This window comes from Rousettus aegyptiacus, unplaced genomic scaffold (genome assembly GCF_014176215.1).
Source record: "Rousettus aegyptiacus isolate mRouAeg1 unplaced genomic scaffold, mRouAeg1.p scaffold_m13_p_13, whole genome shotgun sequence".
Lineage (NCBI taxonomy): Eukaryota > Metazoa > Chordata > Mammalia > Chiroptera > Pteropodidae > Rousettus > Rousettus aegyptiacus.
The window spans coordinates 53,951,989-53,977,462 of record NW_023416288.1 but is presented as its reverse complement, the minus strand read 5'-3'; the positions used below and the strand labels follow the sequence as shown (position 1 = coordinate 53,977,462).

The 25,474-nt window shown below is 50.7% G+C and overlaps 2 protein-coding genes, 1 long non-coding RNA gene, 1 pseudogene and 1 gene segment (V, D, J or C); 2 read left to right on the top strand and 3 right to left on the bottom strand.

The window, feature by feature from the left end:
• Positions 1-1,284: 1,284 nt before the first annotated feature.
• Positions 1,285-2,256, top strand: LOC107516966. The segment is given in 2 exon segments: positions 1,285-1,487; positions 1,713-2,256. Coding segments are annotated over 2 exon segments (384 nt in total).
• Positions 2,257-2,888: 632 nt separating this feature from the next.
• On the top strand, positions 2,889-14,270 carry LOC118610762. The gene is made up of 3 exons (XR_004954020.1): positions 2,889-3,005; positions 10,637-10,749; positions 12,149-14,270. It is a non-coding gene; the product is annotated as an uncharacterized LOC118610762 (long non-coding RNA).
• PRSS58 (serine protease 58) lies at positions 7,263-12,138 on the bottom strand. The gene is made up of 5 exons (XM_016157190.2): positions 11,946-12,138; positions 10,210-10,348; positions 9,766-10,022; positions 7,499-7,638; positions 7,263-7,412 (listed from the first exon to the last, which is right to left on the bottom strand). Exons 1-5 carry the CDS (start codon positions 11,983-11,985, stop codon positions 7,263-7,265), a joined length of 726 nt encoding a protein of 241 aa, XP_016012676.1. The 5' UTR covers positions 11,986-12,138.
• On the bottom strand, positions 13,580-13,699 carry LOC118611195 (annotated as a pseudogene).
• A 1,104-nt stretch (positions 14,271-15,374) lies between the features above and the next one.
• Positions 15,375-25,238, bottom strand: LOC107516948 (probable inactive serine protease 58). 2 transcript variants are annotated; one of them, XM_036230778.1, is made up of 6 exons: positions 23,311-25,238; positions 22,219-22,347; positions 21,402-21,558; positions 19,789-20,039; positions 17,290-17,426; positions 15,375-16,897 (listed from the first exon to the last, which is right to left on the bottom strand). In XM_036230778.1, the coding sequence occupies exons 2-6, from the start codon at positions 22,256-22,258 to the stop codon at positions 16,748-16,750; spliced, it is 735 nt and encodes a 244-aa protein (XP_036086671.1). In that variant the 5' UTR covers positions 22,259-22,347; positions 23,311-25,238; the 3' UTR covers positions 15,375-16,747. The 2 variants fall into 2 exon arrangements, with proteins under 2 accessions (XP_036086671.1, XP_016012675.1); XM_016157189.2 differs by lacking the exon at positions 23,311-25,238 and adding an exon at positions 22,668-23,240.
• Positions 25,239-25,474: the final 236 nt, after the last annotated feature.

The window sequence follows — 25,474 nt, the reverse complement described above, 5'->3', positions numbered from 1 at the left end:
CGGGCATGTACATCTCAGTACCTCCTGGTTCTTTAAGCTGGATCGGACCCAGCTGAGGTTGTGGGCAGCTGCCGTGAGCACCTGAGCAGCAACTGAGGGGAAAAAACACATTTCCCGAGGGGGCAACCATAACGCCCAGCTCTGGGCACAGGGGACGGTAGGGAGCTGGGCAGCCATCTGGAAGGAAGAGGCTTACCTTGGCCCAGGACGGGAGCCGGGCCAAGACCATAGGAGCCTGGGGAGGCGATGACCTTGAGGAGCAGGAATTCAGGGAGGAGATAACGGGACTGTCAGAGACACTCTGATCCCAATCGCATTTTGGGGATTAAGGCTCAGGAAGGAGGTGGCCTGGAGTGAGGACAGCCGGCCCTGAAAACTGAGATGGGCCCAGGATCTCTCATACCGCGGTCTCAGGGAGCGGCTGGGGCCTCCGACTGCGCCTCAGGGAACCTGCATCCGGTCTGCCCGGCTTCCCATGAGGCCTTTCTCTCCCTTTCCTCCCCAGTCACAGTTTTCTCCCCTCTGCCAGCCCCCCTTCCTCTCGTCATCTAGTCCCCAGAGTGACACTCTCCAAGAACTCGGAATTAAATGCATGCAGCTTGCTGGGGTAAGGACACATCCTTCTTGGCCTGTACATTTTTCTGGTTTTCAAGATGTGTGACTTGCGCAGTGCTTCCCAGGGCTTCATCCCTCTCCAGGGTGGCCAGGCTGGGTCTTAACCCTGGCAAGAGGTTGCTTAGCTTTAAAAAAAAGACCTTCCATACATTTCCAAGAGACAGAGAAAGAACCCACAAGTTTTCTAAAGTAAATGCTCTAAGAAAATGGATGGGAAGGAAATCTTTTCCTTTATTTTTAACAGGGAGAATTAAGTCTCTTATGTTGAATTTGGCTTTGTTCTTGCAGAGGAAAACACTGCTCACTGGAGATGAGTGACCACTGTCCACTGCCCAGGGTGGCCTTGCGGCAGCCTCTGCCCATCTGCGTAGCATGTGGGGGAGAGGGGTCTTTGTTCAATCGACTAGTATCCTTTGGTTGCACTGAGATATTTTAATCCCTTAGGAAGATTCGAGGCACAAATTCGAACCACTGTCCTATGCACCGCTGGGACACAGATGAGAGGGTGCAGGGCCCAGTACCTTCACGGAAGCACCCGGTAAAATGCGGGGCGTGTGCTCGTATGCATGTGAGTGGCGCCGGTGCGCAGGAAACAGGAAACGCTCTCCAGTTTGAGGTTCTGGACCTCAGTGAGAAGATGAGACAAGACACTGAGTGAGTTTCCTGGAAAAGCCACTCCCTTCTGAGTTTCAGGCCGAGAGAGTGTCAGCCTCTAATTGCCACCGTATAGGCCAGGATCCTGCTCTCCTGCCTGGCTGGCCGTGTCCCAGACCCCCCGTCCCACTGCCCTGCTGGAGAGGGCCTGCGGGGCCAGGGAATGGTACCACTTCCCATTCTGTGGGGCTGGATTCTCACGGCCGCCATGAGAACAGGTCAGAGGCCAGGCAGAGGAAGCCACTCGGTGGGCTGAGGGAGGGAAGGAGGGGCTGGGGCGCCGGGAGGCGCAGAAAGTTCCGCTCGCTGACCCCAGCCTTGCCAAGACCCTCCCAGGCACAGCTCCTCATCCCCTGGAGGGTTTGGCTTCACTAGTCATTTCTGGGGGTGACTCCCCCGCCCCCGGCCCAGCACCTTCAGCCTGGCCTGCCTGTGTATTTCAGAGGCCACTGCGAGCTTGGTGGAGCAAAAGCCCACATGGGCCCTGGTCCGTCGCGGACAGGCTGAAACCCTGTACTGCTTCCTGAAGAATTCCCAGTACCCCTGGATGAGCTGGTACCAACAGGATACCCAGGGGCAACTGCAGGTGCTGGCCATTCTGCGGAGTCCTGGGGAAAAGCAGGTCGTATCCCTGCCCGGAGCGGATTACCAGGCCGTGCGGGTGGCTGACACGGAGCTGAGGCTGCGTGTGGCCAACGTCACGCAGGGCAGAGCCCTGTACTGCGCCTGCAGCAAAGACACGGCGAGAAACCCTCCTCCGGCAGATGAATAAAAACCAACCCCGGCTCCCACCCACAGACCGGAGCAGCTCCTCCTACGCCCTGACAGCCCCCAGCTCGCTGCTCCCCGCCCCAGACCCTCCCTTCTGGCGGCTTTGCTGCAAGTAGAGTCTGCCTGCGGCTTCCCCATTGCCCTCAGTGACCTCTACCCGCGTGCACAGCGAGGAGCCACAGAGCCCCAGACGCTGGGGGACCGGGGTGCAGACCTTGGCTCTGCCACCTGTGAGCTGTGGGGAAGACTCAGTCTCCCTGACGCTTAGTTTCAGCGTCTGTAAAGTACAGATGGTCACTACACACAGCCCGGAGGGTCACTGCGAGGGTCAAACGTCACAGTTCCGGTGAAGCCTTTCCCGTATGGCTGAGGTAGGCAGGAAGCGCTTAAGCGGCGTTGGCCACGTCGTCTGCGCAGCCTGTGCCCAAGAAAGCACAAGGCATTTAATACCATCCTCGATTTAATACCATCCGCCCAGACAGGTGCCGGAAAGAAACCCGGAGAAACTCTGGGAGCCTGGAAAGGGGGAGAATGAACATCTCAGTGTGGCCCCACTTGCTCCTGGGGAAGAAGTAAACACCATTTTCCAATTCGATCCCCGTTCTCCATTAGATTCCCGCTCAGCGCCACCTCAATGACCCACGGCCCAGTCTCAGGTGGCGCCTTTTAAAAGCGAGACCGTCCGGGAGGCCCGAGCTAGAAAGGACGAAGGTCCGGACCGGACCGCCAGCTGGGGCGCTGCCCCACAAGGCCAAGGCTCCGAGCCGGGTCTGCACCTGAGCGCGAGGAGGGCGGGGCGGGGGGGCGAACATCCGGGGACTGGGCGGGGGTGCGTGGTGGGGGAGGGGCGCAGAGCCCGGGGCTCCGGCTGCGGTGGGAGACCCGGAGGGTCCGGTGCTCGAGCCACTGTCGTCTCGCTCGGGGCCTCTCTGTCCCCGCGGAATTCAGTCTACCTAGATGAGCAGGTAACGGGCGCAAGGTGGGCGTGAGCGCGGAGAGGGCGCTTCGAAGGCGCCTCGGCCTCTAACGGCGGCGCTGCGGGTCGTTGTGCAGCGCAGAGGCTGGCGGAGGGGGCAGTTTTGTTTTTTTTTCCTCCAGGGGGTGCCATGTGCCCACAGTTCTCCATAATCTGCCCAGACTGGGGCCCGCCACCTGTCCCCGGAATTGGTCTTCTCTCAGCCCCCCTCTCTCAAGTGTTGAGAACACCTGCTCGTCTCTAGAGGAAAAGACAGTAGTGGGAGGAGGTCTGGCGCCCGCCCAGGTCCCCGGGGACGTGTTCGTACCTGTGTTCCCTCATTCCTCCAGGAAGGGCACCTGTGTTTGAGAACACCGGCCCTGGGAGGAAGAGGCTAGGGCCGGGCACCGACCACCTGGCCGCCTGCGCTTAAAGGTCAGCCGACGCCCTCTGCTGGCAGCCGCAGAAGCAGCCGCAGCCGGCGTCTGGCCGGAGCGGTGGAAGGCTCCTCGCTCTGCTGGTTGGTTCCCTTTTACCTAGTCAGCCAGACCCTGAGCGCGCCCTGGACGCTTCCCAGGTGCGGCTCTGCTCGCTCGTACCGTGACCTGTGTCTCCTGTTGCCTAGTTCCTTGGTTCCATGGCGGTTGATCGAACCCTCCTGGACCGGCAGATGCTGGGGGTGCAAACAACGCTTTTGGTGGTGTTGTTACTGATACCTTTTCAGACGTTGTTTATAGTTTTGCTTCGTGATCCGATCTGATCACGTTTTGCTTTTTAAATTAAAAAAAAATTTTTTCAATTACTGTTGGTGTTCAATGTTATATTAACAAACAGTGTTTTATGATCGAATGGATGATGTCATCCCTTCATTATTCAGATAGGAAATACCGATCTGTGTGTCTCCCGCCTTCAGGCTGTTAAGAGTGATTTGCCCATTCGACTTTATTTTCTCATTTAGTGCTTTCTAGTATCGGGAATTCAACAGGACCAGATGAGAATAGACAGAATTATACTAACCGAATCTAATCATTTGGCAGGAAAAGCAATATATTTTCCTACGTCGTAAATCTGAATTGAGATAAAGGAGTAAGGGAGGTGGAGAAGGAAATTTCTAGCAAAATTATTTAAAGAGCAGGTGAAGAATATGGCTGGGATGTGTGGCTACATCAGAATTCTCTGTTGCCAGTTAAACTTAGAATGACATCCCACCAGTCAGGATTCCGAGTGTGAATTCGGTCATTTTTAACCAGAAAACAAAACAAACAAGACACCTGATAGATTTGGTCCTAGCGGACCGATGTGAGTCAACAACCCTCAGTTACATTGGCCGATTCAATGCCCCTTGAATGACGGGGAGCCTGGGTGCCTAGCAGGCCCTTTTCTACTGCCAAGAGCCTTCTAGTCTGTACAGAAGCTCCCGAGCCGGTTTACTTAGCCGCTTGTGCTGAACACAGCTAAATTTTTTGAGAGATTCTGGTTCGGAATTAGCACGAATTTGCAGTGAGGGTGAGGAAGGCTTCTTATCCATGCTCTCCTCAGATCAGAATAGGGCGTATGGAAATGGAGGAATAGATGGATTTTTAACCTAAGCGCTCCCTAGGGTAATTCAGTAGGGGGCCTCTAAAAGTATCTAGAACTTATATCCCTATTTCTTAAGCATACCGTGGGGTGAGGGGCAGGTGGAATTTTTTTTCTACAGCTGGTAGGATCCCCACAACTATTGCAGTCTCTCCCGGGTGAGAGAGAGACATTGGTGCCATCCCCGTTCAAACATTAGCACGCCGCAAAGATCAGTACCACCAACACAGACTTGAAATATGCCGGCCGATAATTTCTGTTACGACCACGGTCGGTTCTTCGGGTTGGCCAGGTCAAAAGAGTAATGGGGAATGATGGTGCCTGATTACTGGGTAATCAGGTGGCGGCGCCAGTTATATGTGCTGTTCCATAATTGTGTCCTCACTAAAGCAAATACTGTCCTGCATATTTGGCCCTCAGCGCGCAAGCACAGTTTTGGACGTTGTCTTCGAGTAGCTTGGAATTAGTCCGCTTTCGTTTGGCAGGGACAGCAGTATAGTTTTACCTCCGTGCTCACAGACAGTCACCATTTCTCTGGCGCTGAGTTTGACAATCTCAAAGGGTATCATATTGGTTCAAAGGGAACCATATTGGTCTGTTATACTGACGATACGTTGATAGGACTAGATAACAGGAAGTAACAAGTTTCCTAAGATAGATACAGGGTAGTGGGCAGGTGCCATAACCAGGGAAAATCCGGTCACCTGCTTCTGCTGTGAGACTTGTGGGTGGATGTCAGGTTCCTCCACAGGAATGAACACATTGGTGTACCTTGTGCTCTCTACTGTTGAGAACGATGTCTGAAGGCCTCTAAATTTTTATAAGTAACAACATATATCTCATTAGGACATCATGCTCTGAGCCTTTTAATGAGGGATCTAGAAAGTTGCAAATTTAGCAATCCAGCCAGTACAGGTAGAAATGCTTTATTTCTTGGGTTTAAACTCTGTAGATCCAGTGGTGCTAAAAGTATCTTTAGCATCCTACATGAAGCTTATAGCAAAGCCTGATAAGAAAATCAAAACAGAGATCCCTAAACGTGGCAGCAAAATCATGCTGCTTTTTGCTCTGTGGGAAATAGCTTCTGGTTTGCCGCTAGGGTCTGGTCGAGACTAAAGCTCCTGACTTAATGTGACTGGTAGACTCAGCACATAGGTGACGCTATCTCGTTGTCATTAATTTGGATACACTCAGCAGTTTTTCATCTTCAGCTAGAAGCCTAAATGGAACAGAGGTAAATTAGGCCCCAAAGACCCAAATAAGCAATTGCTCTGGGCATCTTTCCTCAGCCCGCACTCACGACCTCAAGGAGATTCCTCCTTGAACAGTTCACCGAGGGTGAAAAGACTGCATCTCATCTATGCATGGCTCCGTTTAACATATTAGTGCTAAAGTCCTCTCTCATTCTCCCAAGTATGTTTTCTTTTTCCTTTTTTTTTTCCCAATGACTTCATAAACAAAAGGAACAATGGGACCAAATGCAGAGACTTCTTGCAAGTCTCACCTGGCTACCGCCACTGCCAAAGACCGAGTTCGCCAGTTTCCGTGACCAGCCTCAGCCCTGATGTGGTACTGACCTGTACACTCTGCCCCAGGATCTCACCGGCCAGAGGGTGGTAGGCGGGCCCCTCCTCGTGGAGGGAGTAGCACTTTGTCCTCACTGAAAAGGACATGTTCTAGAATTGGATGTTTTTTTTCCCTCCTGCCATCGCCACTCCCAGCAGCACCATCCTTGAATTCACTGGATGATTTATGTCTTCCACACAAAAGGAATGCACTTTCTAACCAAAAACGTCACCTTACAGAGATGGTGGTCAGACAAGCAGGTGATACCCATGGAATGCGTCATCACCTAGAACCCTTATAGACACCGGTGTGACCTATTGAAATCTTAGCACCATTTCAAGCTGCAAAACATCTCCAGAGGTGCTTGCCGGCAAAAATTATGTTTCTCCCACGGCTAAAATTTCAGTGAACAACGTACACGAAGGTGAAGTTCTCACAGTTGCACTTAATAATCCATACGTGAAAAGCTGCCCTTCCCCACTGTGAGCGAGGTGTTAATGGCTTAGGGGTTTTAGAACCCTAGAGAGGGCAGTATTTACTGCTGGAATATTTACTTCTTATGTCATAAGCCCCAGGGAACTTTTGTCATAACCTCTCCTGGTCCAAGTCCCTATCCAGAATGCCGCAAAATGCACGACCAACAATCTCTGCCTGGGGCTGGGAGTCGGACGAGCAGGGCAGCGTCTCCCAGTCTCCCTGCCGACACCTTTCCCCTCGCCTGTGTTTTCGTTTAGCTCACTCCTCCTCAGAACTTCCTTTTTCCACTCGGCATGTGTAACTCGCACATATGCGGGTCAATTCAATGCAAGTCATAGGGGTTTTGTCACCCCAAATGGCTACTGAGTGGCCTTTTTCTCAATAAGTCAATGGTCGGTGTGTTAGAACACAATGCTGCTCTATATAAACTCCAGCTACCTACGGGGCATTGAGTTTGTCATCTTCGTTGGTAGGGGAAGAGGGAAGGTTATCATGCGTAGTCACAGGACAGGGGTGTACACGTCACCCACTCCATCGGGCGGAAGTGAGACAGGTATGCGTCATGCGGCCCATGGAGTCTATTTAGATCATGTGACTGGACGTGAGTACAGGCTGCGTCACGTGGTGCAGAACTCCTGCCGCGGGATCAGTTGTTTCGGATCGTATTTTCAATCCAGGGCATGTAGCTAAAGATTTTGGTGTAGATGCCGACATCAGCTCTCAAAACACATCCATCTGCAAAAGTCAGGATTCCTTGGAGGATCCCATTGCAGACTGCGGGGGCAGCCGTGACTTCCTGCCGGGAAGAAGGGAACCGGGTTCGTTCTGGCGAAAGGCACAGGGAGCAAGGTGGGGGAAGCAAAGGCATGGGGAGCGCCTCACCTTGCAGGGCTGCCTTCTTCCCGGCACAATGCCCAGGCACAGCATGCTGGTTTTGATGTCGTAGGTTTTATAGGCTTCCTGGCACTGGGGCTTGGAGATCACGGAGATGTTCACATTCTGCAGCGAGTCGGGGTCCTTGGCTGTAGCAAGGGGAGAAGTCAAACTGCCTGAAGCGTCATTAGGTCGCACACACCTGCTTTACTCCTCTCCCTCATCCTCAACGTGTTTCTTCACCTCCCAGCAGAACGAAAAAGAGACCAAATGCTGAGAGAAATCAGAACTGTAGCCATCAGGATAACGGGAAAATGATCAGAGTAACAGTTTTTCACTGTGCGAGTTTTACGTCTCCCCTTGCCGTACTGCAGGCATTTAAGATGTGTAACGCCATGTTCTGGCATCGTGCACACAGTGAAATGACCTCCCCAGTCATGTTAACTCTCCATCGCACGGTCATCTTGTGCCTGTGTGCGCGCGTGTGTGGCGGGATCATTTAAGATCTACGCTCTGAGACAATTTCAAGTACATGATACCGCATTATTAACTACAGTCAACAGGACTTAATTCACCTTAGAACTGCAAGTCCCTTTGATCAACACGTACACCCATGTCCCCAACCTGAGCCCCAGAAGCAGCCATTCTATTTTCTGTTTCTGTGAGTTCGGCTCGTTTAGAGTCCGCCTTTGGTGAGGTCGTACAGTATTTGTCTTTCCGTGTCTGGCGTATTTCACATGGCCTGATTTTCTCTAGATAAGTAAAACTTCTTTGTCCTTTGAGAATCAACTCGAGTTTTGGAAATAGGCAAGTGTCCCTCGGGGGAGCAGTATGGTTGTGCCGAAAGAGATGTGACTTATGGGAAAAAATGCAGTTTATTTTTTGTTCTGGCTCACGAAATAGTGAAGTAGATCTTAAATGATCTCACCACACACATGCGTGCGCACACGCACACGCACAAGGTGACCGTGTGACGGATAGTTAGCTCGACTGGGAACATCCCTTCACCGTGTACGCATGTATCAGAACATGGAGTTACACACCTTAAATACATGCAGTGTTTGCTTGTCGATCATACCTCTGTAAAGGTGGGGAAACAAGAGTTTCTCCTTTTTAGTATATTCCAGAAAATGCACCCCAAGGTCTGCAGGTGTTTACCAGAGTGCCTTTTAAAAAGATCCGAGTAATGGCGGCATTACTAAGATGAGTGTAGAGCCACCTCTTGGCTTCTATAAAAAAAAAAGTAAGGGGCGGATGGATGAATGTAACCCGCCAAGCTTGTTTAAAATGCCTCTTTTTTTCTGTACTGTGGCGTCTAATGTATGATGTACACTAAATATACGCAGATAAACTTAATCATGAGTAACATTATATTAGTTTTTCGAACAGACCGTATCATAATTTCGTTTTCCTTATAGTTAATCAGCCCCCTCTCTGGTGTTCATTACCATCTCGATTCATGACTATAGATAGTTGATTAGTATTTGCATGAAAATTCTGGAGTAGGATAGTAGGCAGACAGAAAAGAGAAAAACATCATAACTTACTCAGTTATTTTTATAGAACATAAAGAATGCGACATAGAAAACTTAGGTGGAACATGTAGTTTGGTGATTTCAAATTATGCATGGAAGACTTTTACCAATAAAAATAATGAAATTACAACTTGTACAGTTGAAACCTATATAATTTTATGAACCACTGTCACCCCAATAAATTTAGTAAGAAAAAATGGTAGTAATTTTTCAGTTATCTGAACAAATGAGTGAATATAATCAGTTAAAAGTGTTTCAGAAATATTTTTCTTAAACTTTTTTATTATTTGTATCACAGTCTTACACAAGGAAGGTCTGCCTGACTTAGCACAATATTATGTATTTTGCGTTTAATACAGTCGTATTATTTCATGATATTTCAAGGCTTTACTTGTTTTTTTTTCATTGCCTGGAATAGTTTGAAAACAGCCAATATAGTTTGTGCCACGTGTTAGAGTTAAGAAAATCAAGGGTCCAAGGCGAAGTGACCAGCCGTCACACAATAATGCCTTAGGACCAGGGTACAAATGGCGTCTTTCCACTAGGAAAACAAAGATGGTGGAAGGATCCAGTAGGGGGGAGGCGGAGGACGCCCTCGACGAGGGGCAGGGAAAGAGGGAGGAGAGGAAAAGGCTGAACAGAGAGGCTGGGAGAAGTCATGAGGGAGAACCGCGGGAGCCAGGAGCGGGGAAGGGCTGCAAGCATGTCCCGTTCTGGGGGAAGAATGTTGGAGTCACTCACAGACATCGCACAAGCTGAAGGCCCAGGTGGAGACGGTGCACTTGGCCGCCTCAGGGGCAGGTTCACGGGGCAGGCCGACCAGCTTCACGTGGTCATCGAGTTGAATATATCTTTTCAGCTTGATTAGCAAGAGGTTATTCTCCATAGACGTGATGGAGAAGTTCGGGTGATAAATCATCTTCTCGTGGCCAACCACTTGGACATACTGTTCGGTGAGGCTCGATGGGTTTGTAACCCCCAGCACCACGTGGAGTCTCCTGGAGCAATATGGGTGTTCTTGAGAGGCCTTCACGGAGGCGGCTCGTCCATCCTTCTGGACTGTCACTAGCTCCTCCCCACAGGCCTCCCCAAGCCCACCGAGTTGGGCAGTGGTCCAGGCTGGGGTCCGGGTCTGTGCCCAGTCCGAGGACCCCGAGCGCGAAGGGCCGGGGGCTCATTACTCACGGCAGGTTGCAGTGCGCCGCTGTGATCACCCACAGCGGGTGGATCAGGACTCCCACGCAGGGCAGGTAGTTGGATTTCAGGTAGACCAGGTATGGGGGCGTAATGCCAGCCGTGTAGTTTGGGTCAAAGGCCAGAGCGACTGGAAAGAGAGACATAGACAGGAAATGCCGAGGTTTTTCTTTTTTTTTCTTTTTTCAGGGATCACTAGAAAGCACAAAGGAAAATGACTCGATAGGCTCAAGTTCCCCCGACCCTTCTCTCTAGTACCTTTAACGTCAAGCCGAATCTGTAAACTGGCTTACTCTGCTCTAAAACGTAAAAACGATGGAAACGTATTTACTTTAAAAGCTAAAAGGCATTTTCCCTTTTAAGTGTCAATCAGTATTCTTCAAGTTCAAACACAAGTTTTCTTAACTACCTTCCACAGTTCAGTGGTCAGGTGTCGAATCAGCTCATGGAGAACTTCACTATTTTGATCATTTTTGGAATGCTTTGACCAGTCTCACCCTGACTCCCAACCGCAGAGCATGGCAAAGTGCTGTAAGTGTCATTTAAAGAACAGCCCAAATGCTACCAGAATCTGGGGGTTGGGGGCCGGGGGTGGGGGAGGGGGAGGGAGGAGTCATCCATCCATTCATTCGGCAAGTACGTACAGAGCACCTAGCAGTGTGCGCCAGGCTCTGTTTGAGGTGCTTGGTCCATAGCGTGAACGAAGCCAGAGAAACGTGCTTTCGTACGTTCCAGTGAGTGGCGATGTTTGATCATGGTTAACACACCACCTGAGCAAACGATGTGGCGCGCCCGGTGGCTGTCGGTGCCGCGGGGAGTGGAACAGGGCACGGGGGCCGGGTCACAGCAGGTGCGCGCGTGCCGGGGACATCGCGCGGTGCTGCGTCGGTCGTCAGGGGCGGTGTCCTGGGGGTCAGACAGTCGGCCACCCGGGGAGCGGGATCCCGGGCAGCGGAAACGGCCGGAGCGCGAGCGCGAGGGGCCGCGTGAGGAGCCCCGCAGGGGCTCACGTGGCTGGCTGGGCGCGCGAGGGGGAAGAGCAGGAGGGGGGGGCCCCGCGAGGGGTGCAGTGTGCGAGGCGCCATGGAGGAGTGAGTGAGGATCGTTGCCTCAAGGAGGAGGGTCGCGTGGAGGCGCATAGCACAGAGAGGCTCATTGGGAGAACGATTCGGTCATCCGGGCAGCAGGTGGCGGCTTGGACCACGGGGAGCCGTGGAGGTGGTGAGATGTGATTGGATTTGAGATACGTTTAGAAGATGGAGTCAACACAATTTTCCAAACAGATTGGATGTGGGGTGTGCGAGGAAGGATTCATGGATACCTCCAAGGGTGTTGCCTGCACCAGGCCTGGACGGGACCTAAACAGCCCCTTGAATGCTGCCGTGGCCACTGGCCGGACCCCCGCCATCGCCCCTGCCTCCACTGCTCATTGTCTCACGCCCAAACCCGTCCTGTCCGAGGCAGGCCCAGAGCCCGCTCGCAGGCTTCCCAGGAGGAGCAGGGCTGGTGTTAGGGGGCCAGTGCCCACGCGCCCCCCACAGAGCACACGATGATCAACCAGAGGCGAGGCAGGCAGGAGGACGCGGGTGGGGCTGGGGGCGGCGGTGAGGGCCGGGGCGTCCGTCCAGCACACGCAGTCCCGGCGCGCTGGTCCCGACTTTATGCACCTTCCGCCGTCCCCCCAGGACTCCTCCTCGGCAAGCCAAGAGAAAAATTCAGACACTCACGGGGCAGGTTCAAGAGTACCCAGAAGTGGATAGACTTCATAGTGACGTTAACGGGCTTTTTCGGAGGATGAGGTCCGTTCAGCTCAGGGTCTCTGGAAAGGATGGAGAGGAGAGAGTAAAGCGCTAACTAAAATAAGGCAAGAAAAGGTTCTGCAATTGGGAAAAAAAAAAAAAAAAACCAACTATCATTTGACTTCTTTCAGCAGCAGCATTCAGTTCCGGAAGAGGTGTCCACCCGTCAGAGTAGAAGGCGGCGCCAAGCGTCAGAGGGACCAGAGCGGAGGACAGGCGACTTGGGCCCTGATGCAGGAGAGAGTGGCTCAGTGTTTTGCTCTCCCTCTGCAGAGAAGAAAGTGCTTCGTCTGAGAGCTGTCGATGTTCCTGGAGTTTCTGCAGCCTCCTCCTCTCTGGTCGCCCCTGAAATCAGGTCCCTCTCCGAACTGCATGCAGGATACCGGCCCCACCCGTCTGTGTGATGCCGGCCCCGTTTGTGTGCCAGCGACAATCATCTCCAGCCCTCCTCTGCTGACCTTGACCCCTCTGCCCGAGCCTAAACTCCTCCTCGAGGTTTATGAGCCCCCTCAGGTCGCTGCTGATCTCTTTATTCACTCAGCCCGCCCGCCCGCGGTCTGTGCCCACCGTCGAGGGCGCCCGGCTGTGCAGACACTGTTTCCCCACTTCAGCCGAGTGGACCGATGGGGACGTAAACGGCAATTGCAAACCGAAGTATTCAGAGCTGAGCATCATGGCATCCCACCATCTGGGTGGGAGCATTTGTAGAGCTCATATCTGTTCAGTCACTTGCGTCCAAAATATATAAGGAGATCTTTAAAATCAACAATCAGGAAAGCAAACAACGCAATTAAAAAGCGGGCCAAATGTCTGCTCGGGTGGCCGTAACAAAGCGCCACAGACCAGGGGGTGGCAGGGCAGGGGAGGGCCGGTTTCAGCAGCGGACACTGATTTTCTCCTAGTTCTGGCCACCGGAAGCCCATGATCCAGGTGCCGGAAAATGCCGTGCCTGGCGAGCGCGCGCTTCCTGGCGTGTGGACAGCGGCCTCCTCGCTGTGTCCGCTAATGGTCTTTCCTCTCTGTGTATAATAATCACAGAGAACAGGAGCCGGTGCTCTGGCTCTCTTAGGAGGACACAGAGCTGTGAGATCAGTGACCTCGTGACCTCGTTTCACTCTTCACTACTTCCTTGGAACCCCGCCCCCCCCCTTTCCCAACGTGATCACTCTGGGCTTGAGGGCTTCGGATGCGAATTTTGGGAAGACACCATTCAGCCCATAACAACAAAGAAGATATACGGGTGGCAAATAGCCTACGAAAAGATGCTCAGCGTGTCATTAGGGAATTACAAATTAAAACAGTGATGAGACACCCATTACACACCTAGCAGAATGGCTAAAATCCAAAACACCAAAACCACTAAATGTTGGCAGGATGTGGAACAACAGGAACTCTCGTTTTCGCCGGTGGGTGTGCAAAGTGGTGCAGCCACTTTGGGAGAGTTTGGGGGTTTCTTACAACACTGAACAATCTTAACACACGATCTAGCAGTTTACATTCCTAGGTATTACCCACACTTCTACCCACGAAATAGTTGCTCATGAATGTTTTGTTGTGTTGTTTTTTAATGCCTACCTAGTCTTCCTAGGTGGTCTCCCATCCAAGTACTAACTGAGCCTGACCCTGCTTAGCTTCCGAGACCAGACAGGATCGGGCACATTCAGGGTGGCGTGGCCATAGACTCATGAATGTTTGTAGTGGCTTTATTCATACTTGCCAAATCTTGGGAAGCCACCAAAATGTCCTTAAATAAGTGAATGGATAAACAAAGTGTGGCACATTCATACCATGAAACATTTATTCAGTGAATTTTTTAAAAAATGAACTATAAAGTATTAGAACACAAATGCATATTACTAAGTGATAGAAGCTAGTGTGAAAGTAATATGTCCTGCATGATTCTGATTTATGACATTTTGGGAAAGGCAAACTGTAGAGGTGGTAAAAAAAATTGGTGGTTGCTGGAGTTCAGAGAGCAAGGGAGAAGGGTGCGTGGGTGGGGCGCAGCGTAATTTTGGGGGGGGGTGCAGTTATTCTGTGTGAAACTCTGAATTGTAGATACATGACGTTATGCGTTTGTCAAAACCCACAGGACTGTATAATATACAGAGCAAACCCTACCACAAACTATGGACTTTAGTTAATAATGTATCTATATTGGTTCATCAGTTGTAATAAATATATCAGTTGTAACACCAAGGCAAGAGGTTAATAAAAATATTGGTAGAATCTGGGTGGGAGGTATACAGGTAAACACTGTAAAATTCTTTCAGCTTTGTGGTGTGCTTAAATTTTTTCATAAATTTGGTAGAAAAAAAAATTTTTTTTTAATTGAGGCATGTGACTTAGAGTTAAAGACTCTTCTTCAGTCTGTTGTGTGTAAGGGAGGAGTGACCAGAAGTTATGCTTTATCTGGGTCTTGGAGAAGGGGAAGAGCTTGTCTGGCATAAAAAGAAGAGGGAAAAAAAATTCAGAAAGAGGGAAAGTTTTCCGTAAAAGCGTGACTATGTGAAACAACATGGTGCGTTGGTGCGGCTACAACCACATCCTCTATGGGGAGCGTTAGGAGCTGGGTGGAGGGAGGAACAGGAATTAGATCATGAGCAACCTTATTACATAAGATTTTATAGTGTAGGAGGTAAGGAGCCAATACATTCATTTTTGACAAAATTCTATGGAATGTCGTGGAGGACAGAGCCGAAAGCCCATGTTTATATCCTGCAAAATCCCCAGTTGCCTCCCTCGGGTGTGGGCGGAACCTGTGACTTGTTTCTGACTAACAGAATATGGCAGAAGCTACAAGATGTCACCCCCATGATTACAGTAATATCAACACTAACACGATACATATGTATATATCTTGCCGGCATGCACAGAGAGTCTTCCTGCTGGGAAGTAGAGGGAGGTAGAGAAACACCTCCATGTAAGGGTCAAAAGGAGACCTCCTTGGGAAGGCGATGTTTGAGGCTTGAAGGATGAGGGGAGGCTGACCAAATGAAGACATGGTGGAAGAAATCTGTGGAACTCTGAACGAGGACTCAGAAGAGAGCTGCGCACATACAAGAGTATGAAGAGAGACATAGACGGACCCTACAGAACAGACCTTTCAGGAATTGTCAGGTGAGGGCTGCCTGCAAAGAAGACAGAGGAGGGCCCAGCGAGCAGATAAAGGAAGCTGTCCTTGGGCTCTGTACTTTAGATGGGAGAGGCTTTATCTTGCTCGGGTGGTGACAGGAAGAAGCCAGTCCATAGAGGAAGTTGAAAAGTACAGGAAAGTTGAGGTGGCTTTTGTGTATGTGTGAGGATAAAGCTGTGGGTCTTAGTCATAACCCAGATCCAGCATCCAGGCTCAGGGGATATCCATGTCCAAGAACCAACCCGCCCCTGCAGTCTCTGCAGACACACCGGTTGACCGCCTTCCCCATGGGATGGAGCTCCAACCCCCTTCACTCTTTGCAGAGTTTCTTGCTCCTGTGGCACTATTTTCTCTATCCCTCTGCCTTTTTAACAGGTGACCCCCATGTCATATTGTTCCTCCCCTGCATGAAACTCGTATATCACTCTGGACCCCAACTTCTGTGTTGCTCGAAAACCTCTCAGTTCTGTATTTTTATGTATCTCAGTCAGTGGGTCTGGGATACTGTGCCTCTGCCCACCATATGCTAGGTGAGGGAAGGGGGCCATGTGCTCATCAGAGCTTTTCCCAGTAGCCTGGGGCCCTACCAAAGCCTGCAGCTGCTACCCATAAACATAGAACTCCCTGGTTATTGCCCAGACAGCATCTGAGGTCCAGATCCTGGTGTCCAGCTGTCTGCGGAAATGACCATCCGTCTCCTTCAAGGACATCAGATATGACATGCCCCGCCTCTCCTAATTCACGGCCAGGCTTCTCATCCTTGACACGTAAAAACATTAGTTTTGCTCATATTATCTCCAAGAACCACCATCTTCCATCCAGTTGCCCAAGTGAGAAGCATGGATGTTATCCCAGACACCTTGCTTGTTTTTCTCCTCATAGTCAGTACATCTCGGTTGTACAGATGCTGCCTTTCACGGTTCAGAAGTGTGATGATGTTTCTCTACCATGGACGTATTACTGCCACCTCCTCTGACTTCTACAAGACAAAAACCTTAATTCCTTTACCAGACAGGTCAGGCCCTTTGCTGTCTGTCTCTCGCTCACCTACAGATAAATTTATTTTTTTTTTTCACATTCTCCTTTCCCCTCTGTAGACAGTGTATTTTCTGCTCTCCAGTATTACTTATTTAAATCCATTTTCTAGAACGTGCCACATTTTTTATGCTTTTCCGACTTTCATTTAACCATAGCCTCAGTCTTATAATATTCTCCCCTGGTTCGCCTGCCTCTCTGGGGACACTGCCACCGCCGCCACCGCCAGAATGTGTGTTCGGCGCGTCCTCACGGATCCTCATCCCCATTACAGCGGCCGTCACCAGGTGTCATAGTCGGTCATCGATAAGCGACTCAGAGTCACTCATGTCTCCCTAGCATGTGCAGAGCCTACCAGAGAGCTTTGAATAAACAGATGGTGGGTTGTCGCTAAATTTCTCATTGTTCTCATAGTTTATGTGATGAAGTGGCCAGAGGTCACAGCATGAGTTCTTATTGTCATTTTATTTTTTTTACTGGATGTCTTTTATTTGGATTCTGATCAAGAACAAGGACGATCATGAGGGCTGCTCTGAGGGGACAGGGGGACAGAGGAGCCTCAGTAGGCATTCATGGTTTTCATGATCCATTTCGCATAGGGATGAACTTCTGTGAAGAAGCCTTCACTTCCCAGGGTGACACTTCCTTTTGACCAGGACAAGATTCCATGCACCCTCCCACCGCAGATGGCTGGAGCAGCTGAAACCTCCTGCCAGGGGGAGGAAGCAAGAAGGTCACTGTTGCTTTGTCCCCGTGGACCAAGAATAAACCCCCAACGAGTGGCACAGGGTGGGAGCAGAGGCATTTAAGGACTGCACTCGTTTTTCATGAGAGACGACAACCCTCTGTTCACATCCACATAGGTCTCTCCTCTCTTGGGTCAAGCTTGACCCAACCAGAGAGCAAGCAGGTGGAGAAAGGACAAATGGCTGTACCCAGAATCTCTCCCACTCTAAAAAAAAGGGGGGGGGGAAGGGGAATTAAAACCCAGAGACTGAGGGGGGAAAGGGGAGGGGCCTCAGGCCGTTGGGGATTGCCCACAGTCCCCTCGCCTCCTCATGGACCCTTCGCTCTCCCCCTGTCTGGGGAGAGGAGAGATACCTTCATTTCAAATGTGGTGCTTAGCGGTTGTCCCACACACATGATGTTGACTGTCACTTCTCGTCCCAGCATATTCTGGCACTCGACGAAGGGGAGAGAATGTTGGTTTGTCCACGTCAGGATGTCAGGGTCACTAACTGTGGGAAAGAGCAGAGAAACGAAGTCCAGGGTCACTCTTCTCATCCCACACACTCTGGCGATCGGCCACTCGCAAGGGCATCGGTCCCCGAGGATGCTCATCGCCGGTAGCGAGCAGTCCACCTCCTTAGGGCTCCGTGTCCAGTGTGTCTGAGTCTGTGAGCCGGGGCTGCAGAGTGTTGGGCCCTAACATCAGACATCGGATCTGTAGTTCTCTCTCTACTCTGCATAATTTGGAAAACTCTGAAAACTCATGAGAAAATTATCAATAACCATAGGAAGAATCAGACACACAGCCTCTGTCTCCGAAAAGTCCTTATTTTTGGTACCTGCATCATCTTATTTACATTTAATCGTAAAGGGTTAAAACTATTTTTAGTGGTTCTAAAACTGCTCTTTAATGAGAAAAGTTATTTAGAGGTGGATTATTTATAAGTGTGTGTATCTCTGTGTCTATATTTTTCCCCTAAGGAGTCATATTACTCATCTTCATCATAGCAATTGCAACTATACTGTTACTACTGGTAACCTCAGGATTTAAGGATTCGAACCAAGGTATTATATAATTTTTATCTCTGCTAGAGAGTAGCAAAGGAGAAACAAAAAACTGATCAGAGATTGCTCAAGTTAAGCCCAATGTTACTTATAGAGCAGGATGGTTCTCATGGAGTGTATCCAATTGACTGTCTTAAAGCAGATTCGAATGCCACAATGTGTCAGGTCAGGAAAGAGAGTTTTACATTTTTATGGGAATTGAATGGAAACATATAGAACAAGCTAGTGAAAGCAACCTAGTTTCTTGGAATAATGAATTCCTAATAAGCGCAGGGAGCCTCACCCCAGAGATCTTGTAGAATTAGTGTGTCACTATGATTCCGACATGCAGAGCCTATGCGAGGAAGCCTTTTCGCAGCTTTATGGTTTTCAGTGGTATGCAATGCATTTCTTTTGTAAAATGTGATGCCGCTACTTTAAATAAGACTTCTAAGGTCAAAAATAAAAGTCATAAATCTTCGATGTGTTCAGAAAATGACATTCCCTTAGATCCCCAGAAACATTGCTTCTACATTGAAAATTAAGTTGCCAAATAGACTATAAAAGTTCCCACTTTTATTTATTTTTGCAAAACAGACTGATTTTTAGAAGTTTCCCCTTTTCATTTGTTTTCGCAGAGCAGACGGGTTGTCCTGTGGCCACCAGTGGCGTTTAAACCCGATCGATACCCACGACAGCGTGCCTCAGCGAACACAGCTTTCGGCGAGCCAGTCAGCCCATCAGGTCTCCCTCCCATAAACGTGCCTCAGAGTGCCAGCCAGGCAGTGACAGTCTCAGGCAAGTCCCCATGCCTCTGCAGGTGAGCTCAACTCCCTCAAGCCTGTGAAGGTCCTCCAGGCCCCGTGCAGAGAGCTGCCCACAGACCCCGTCTGAGCCAGGCCGGCTCCCCATTGTTCTTACTACTGTCCCAAGCCATATGTTTGGCTTTGTCACTGCATGTCAGATGTCTGTCAATGGGTGACAGTACCTAAAGAGAGCGTAATGGGTATTAGCAGCCACCACATGAAGTAAAGGCCCACGGGGAACAACGAATGCTAAGAAAGCAGCTTTCTTCATGAAACACGCCTAGTAAGATGAGACCCCCTCGGAGACCAGGTCGTCTCTGCTCAGACCGATTAGAGCTCAGAGGGCGGAGGAGTGTGTGCCCGCAGCACGGGTTATGACAGTTTTCCCAGAGGCATGGCAGGGCAGGGACACCAGGAGCCTGTCACGATGACCAACTGCCCCGTGAGCCCCTGGTCTCCGCCCCTCCGTGGGAACTCGTGGTGGAGCCGCGGGTCTAAGAGTGGCGCTCTGCATGGGTACAGCTCCCTCTGATGTCCCTGGGTCCACTCGAATGCATTGCCACCAACGGAGGCTGGCCCGTCTGTGGTGGGCGGCGGGAAGTATCCTCCACTGACGCCCGTATCACTCGTTTTGCTTCTGTTTTCCCGTTAACTGTGTCGTTAATCGCTCGGTGGACTTTCAGTTGCTGTGCACGAGAGGGCAGGCTGCCTCAATGCTGTCTTCAGCGTGAGATAACTGTCCCCGCCTTTATTTAAATTCAGTTCCCTGGGCTCTGATCTGGAATGTTCTAGAGCTGTAACAATAACCGCCTGCTCCATTTATTGGTATCAGATTGGCCAGCCCGTATCCGTCTCCTGGAATTCTATCTTTTGGCCTCTAATGTCAGTCATATTAGGTCCTGGAAGTAATTGCTCTGGGGTCAAGAACAGTTATCTCAGAGCAGCTGTGTCCTTCAGGGGTACCCCTGCGCGCCTCCCCAGCTCCAGAACCTGAGGACGAAGAACAGAGCCGAACACTTACGGTTTTTGTATTCATTCCACCTCCAGGTGGGGATAAAGCAGGAATCATTCAGTGCCATGTCTTCCAAAGCGATAGCTACGGTCCCCACATGGCTGTTGAGTGCCGCAGCCTTGGAGAGTCTTATCATCATCAGGTCGTTTTTCAGGGTGTGCGCGTCGAATTCAGGGTAGGGCACGGTCAGTGAGTAATTCCGTATCTGCTCGCTCTTGTGTTTGATGCTGGGTCGATAAACTCCCAGCCGGATTTTAAAGCTTTAGAAGAAAGAGGGTAGGGAGGGAGAAAAGAAGAGGGTCTTAGAATGTCAGAACTGCAAGAAATATCCGCACTAACTTCTCCAGTATCTATCTTAACTTTATCTCTTAGACCTGAGAACCAAAGGGACCTGCCTTGGTCTATGAGAGTCACGAAGACAGTTACAGGGCTGTCATCTTGGGGTTATTTACTTGGCTGCCACCTCCTCTTCCTGTGGACGTCATGTCTTCGGAGATGCCTGACATGACCATTCTGACTAAAGCAGGTCTCTCGCTTCATTCCTGTATGTTACAGCTTGCCGTTCTTTTCATGTTTTTTTTTTTTTTGGTTGTTGTTGTTTGTTTTTTGTTTTGGTTTTTTTTTTTTTTTTTGGCCATTTATTTGTTTCAGCTTACTTTCTCTACCATGGTATCCACTACATAGAACATACAGTGTACAGTCTAGTTGTTGTGATGATGATGATGATGGTGATGATGGTGATGGTGGTGATGATGGTGATGATGGTGATGATGGTGATGATGGTGGTGATAACAATGATTTGGATAATCTGAATGAGCAGGTAATAGAGATGGCACCACAGCCTGTTCCTCCGGAGCTTTGGGCCTGTACTACACCTGTCTCAAGCAGCCTTGAGCAAGCATGTCGTATGAACCTTCGTTTCTAGATATTCTTAGGCCCTTCCCAACTCCACTCAGGCCCACATCACTATGTTTACCATGTGCCTCCTACAGTGATCTTAGATCCACAAGATTCTTAGAGTCTATTAGGACTTCAATTTATCAGGACTTCATTTTCCATATATTTTGTGGACAAATTCAAGCCCACTCACGTCCATAGTCAGCGTCCAGTCGTGCAACAGATGCAAGAGCTGTTCCCTACTAAACACAGTTCGTGCGTTAGGTCCAGTTGAGAAAAGAATGTAAAAAAAAAGTCTTCAACTCCAGTTCTTGGAGGGGATGAACGGTCTTCATGTTCTTGTGTTTTTCGTTTTTTTGTTTGTTTTTGGCCCTTTGTTTTGGAATGTGAGCTCCATGAGGGAAAACTAACTCATGTCCATCTTGTTCCCTTGCTGTTTTTTCAGTGTATTAAGCAATCCCTGGCATATAGTGAGTGTTCGACAAACATGTCAAGTGCAGGAATGTTATCTGCTTTCCTCGGGACAGTCTTCTGACACCTTCCTACTCATCACCTCTTAAACAAACCAAATACGGATGATTTTCCCCATTGGGAAGAAGATCCTCTCTCTCCCTAGGCCTTCTCATTCCCTTCGAATGCCATTAGAACTTGCTCGAATGCCTCACCAGACCTGCTCTTGTTTAAATGGATTCCCTCCTGCCCCACGAGAGCAAAGGGTTACTTACGGTAAGGGGCAGTGAGCCGCCGTGAGAACCCACTCAGGGTGAATGAGGGTCCCCACACAGGGCTCGGGGCTGGACTGCAGATACGCCATGTAGGGAATGTTGAGATCGTCCGGCGAGTTCGAATGATCGCTTTGAGAATCTGCGGCCAGAACGACTCCTAAAGCATTGATGGGGTCATAGGAGGAGAGAGAGACGAGGAGGTTGAGAGGGGAGCGTGGCTAGGGGAGTTCTTCCCAGCTTAAGGTTCGCAGAGATAATATCAAGGTCTTCAGATTGCTTTAAATAGATACATTTTTTAGATCGGGTGGAATCACGCATGTCACCCGAGCTGTACACATTAAGGAAACCGACACTTATCTTTGTCAGGCACAGAAGTGGAAAATTATTTACTCCTTGACTTTGGAGGTGAAAGGAATGGAAAACCTCAGGGAAGGGACGTGAGGCTTTTAGGGTCCCTGCTCCAGCCCCCCTTCCTTTCCTGTGCTCATCCATCTATGTCCTTCTTCCTAGAGAAAGGGAAGCTATGCTTTTCCTGTGGCTGTCCGGGAAACGTGACAGTCTAGGAAGTCACACACTCAGGAGTCCCAGAAGAGTGTAGGGCACTTGTTAGGGACACATCCTGACAGGCTCCCAGGCCCTGGGGGCTCGGGGCGACTGCCGATGGGAGGAGCTGTGCGTGAAGGATGGCTCCTTCTGCTTCCTTCAGCAGGTCACTGAAGGAAGTGCCCCCCCTGTCTCTTGGGTTGTGCCCCCCTTTCCGGCCCCACCTGCACCACCCCGTCTCCCCTTGGGCCGCGGCGAGGGCCCAGGCTCTCACCAGCTGCGCCCACAACTGTGAAGATGAGACAGCACTTCATGGCAGCCTGCGATCTCGCCAGGAGCAGACCGGTGGAATCAGACCAGCTACAACCGCAGTCTTTAGTCCAAACGTCCTTGGCAGGAACAGCTGGGGTTGTGGGCGAGAAGCGATCTTCAAACTAGTCTTTTTTCAAAACCTGCTTCTATAAGGAAAGCTGGGAGCTGCCTCCGGGGTGGGTGGACGAGAGGGAGGGGCCAGCAGAGTCAAGCCCCTGGTGCCTGTGCTCTGCTCCCCCAAATCTCGGGAGTCTGGATGTGCCCGCGGCCACTCCCCACCCCTGCTCTGTGACATAGCCTCTCCCTGTTGTCCCCTCCTCTCTTTGTGACTGCTCACCTCAGCCTTACATTTAAACATCAACCTTTGTCCACTTTTCCAGAAGGTTACGGGAAGGAAAGTAAAGAACCCACCCGGTGGGAACCGTTTCTCAGAATAGAAAAGGAAGTTGGTATAAGGTCACGGAACAGGGCTACAGATGTCCTGATTCCCAGACAAAAATTTGAGGTGCTTGGCGTCTCCACTGTAGACTTTTATCCTGAAGACTGTCTTGAATGCTACACCCTTGATGTTTAATTAACATTGGCTCTTTTACAATTAGATACTTTTTCTTGTAGCTCTGGCCTTGTACACTCATGTTCACTTTTCATTACCAGTAGGAAAGGAAACATTATTCCGATTTGAAACTACAAAACATCTAAACAGGAGAGCAAAAGGATGTCTTACATTTACCTAGAACTTACTATATATTAGGGTTATTCTAAATACTTTGCCTATATTAATTTAGTAAACCTCATAACGACCCCCACAAGATCCCTACTGTCATCGGCACTCGACAGGTAGGAAAACAGAGGCACACAAAAATGTAGAGGTCTTGACCAAAATCACACGGCAAGTACGTGGTAGGGTCAGGACTCTCACCCAGGAAATCCGGCGTCACGGTACGCTCTTAACCACTACGTACCCCTTCCCCGCAGACTCACCAAGGCCTAGAGACCAAGACAAGACAGAATTATTGACCAACGATAATACAGTTGAAATTTACAGAGTGCTTACTATGTGTCCGGTGCTGCGAACGGGGTTCGCACACACCAGCTCGTTTCGGTCCTCACCACCGACTTCGTAAGTAGCGTTATAATTTTTACCATGCTGCAGGTGAGGGGGACGAGGCTCAGCGAAGTTGCAGGGTTCGCTCTACCTTTTATGGCTCTTGTGGTTCATGCAGGGTTCACACTCACGCAGCCTCCTTTCGGGGCGCACGCCCTCTGCTGCGATGCCGTAAGCGTGGCCAAGGAGAACAGTGGGAACTCCGCCAAATTCCGGGATGACGACGATAGGGTGCATACAGCATTCCGAAAAATCCAAGAAATGGGTTCGCAGAGCAGGAATTACCATAATTGTAATGGGGCACGGCAGAAGTATCTAGAATAAATGACTCTCGGTGAGAACTAACCTGCAGCTACTTACAGTCAGATGCCACACCCGCACGGTCCGTCGGAATGGCATCCCAGGGCGCCGTTTCTGCGTCAGCAGAAATCCCTCCTGAAAGCAGTTTGTTTCTTTTACATTTGAAGTTTCGCCCATGCGAAGAGGGCTTACGAGAAGGCAGTGCTTCTCAACCCTGGCGTCATCGACACTTTGGGCCAGATAATTCTCCGTATCCCTGGCCTCCAGTTATGAGTAGCATTGTCCCTCTTCGCAGACATGTCTAAATGTCCCCTGCGGGTCAAAATCACCCAGAGCTGAGAACAACAGATCTAAAGAGAAAATATAGCAAGGGGACCCCCCCCCCCCCCGCAGGAAAGTGCCCTGAGGGGGTGGCCCTTAAGGCAGCCAGTTGCCTTTCCTTGTTCCCTAACAACCAGGAGACACGAAGGAGTAAGGAGGGTCCACTCGGAGCGAGAAGGGGCGCGTCCTCTCATCCCGTTCAGTCACCTTCCACGCCGACACCTCCGTGGCCCGCGTTGGAGGTTGCGTGATTCCGCGTCACCCCTGAAACTTCCCCGGGACCTCACCAGAGGTCGTGGCCCATAAAAAAAAAGCAGCGTATGTTTGAGCAGAGCTGGCACAGTCACCGGCTGGTCCACTCCGGCGTCCCAGAGAGCTCTCCGTGGGGTGTCCTGGACGCTCTCGCTTGGCTGCCTTTCTCCAGGAAAGGGAAGAGCTCGAGTTCCCAGAGAAGGGGGCTGATCTCACTCAGATCAACTGCAAATTCCTAAATAAACATCTTGAGACAAAGTGGGGTCTCAAAGTGGGGCTGCCTGGCCGCAGCGGGGTGATTCTTCTGTTATCCAAGGCGATGCCAGGTGATGGGGGAAATGCCAGGTGGCGGGGGAAATGCCAGGTGGCGGGTTACAGCCTTCGCTTCTTCCCATGCGCCACGCACACGTGGCGCACGCACACCACAGCACAGGGCGGGAAACGTAAGTGACATTTGGATAGTTAAGTAGATTTTTATCCCTCCGAGGTTCTTCTTAAGCAAAGACATCGATATCTCACATGTAGATGAATTTTTTTTTTTATCAAATGCACGTGAAAATGAACACGTGCAATTTAACAAAAGAACTGTTTAAATCAAGCTGGTCCTCCATGCACCATCTAAAACCACGTCGAAGATGACTAGCGATGTAGGCGCCAAACGTGGGGCAGACGGTTGGACAAAACGTGACAGCGGGACACACCAGGGGTCGCCGATGGCGGTGGCGGCGGTGGCTGCCTGCACGTGGGAGGGGAATGGTGCGCGCGTTGGTCATCCACGGAAAGTGGGTGGAGAAGTCGGGGGAGGCCACCCCTTGCGTGATCGTGCGCGAGCGGGGACCTGCCGGACGCCCTTTCTTTCTGAGCTACTGCGAGTCATTCCGTGAGCTGCGGCGCCGGAGAACCGGGTGGAAAGTTCTCAGAAAGTCTTCAGACTCAGGAAATGCTCTCGTCTGTACTTTGCGTGTGCCAGACGTCCGTTCTCGGGGACGTCGGGAAAGTCTCGTTTACAGTCAGCGCAGGGCGCATGCTCGCGCCCCGCCCCGTGGGCGGAGTGCGGACACGCGGCGGCCCAGAGGTGTGTGTCGCCAGCCGCTTCCGCTGTGCCGGCGGCTGCTTTCTTGTTCGCTCCGCCCTGGGTGTTCATGCCCATCGCCGCAGCTCCCTGTCTGTGGGCTCAGGGCTGGGTCTGGGTCGCTGGCGCCCCCTGGGCTGGTGAGAGGCCAGCGAACTTGGACATGTG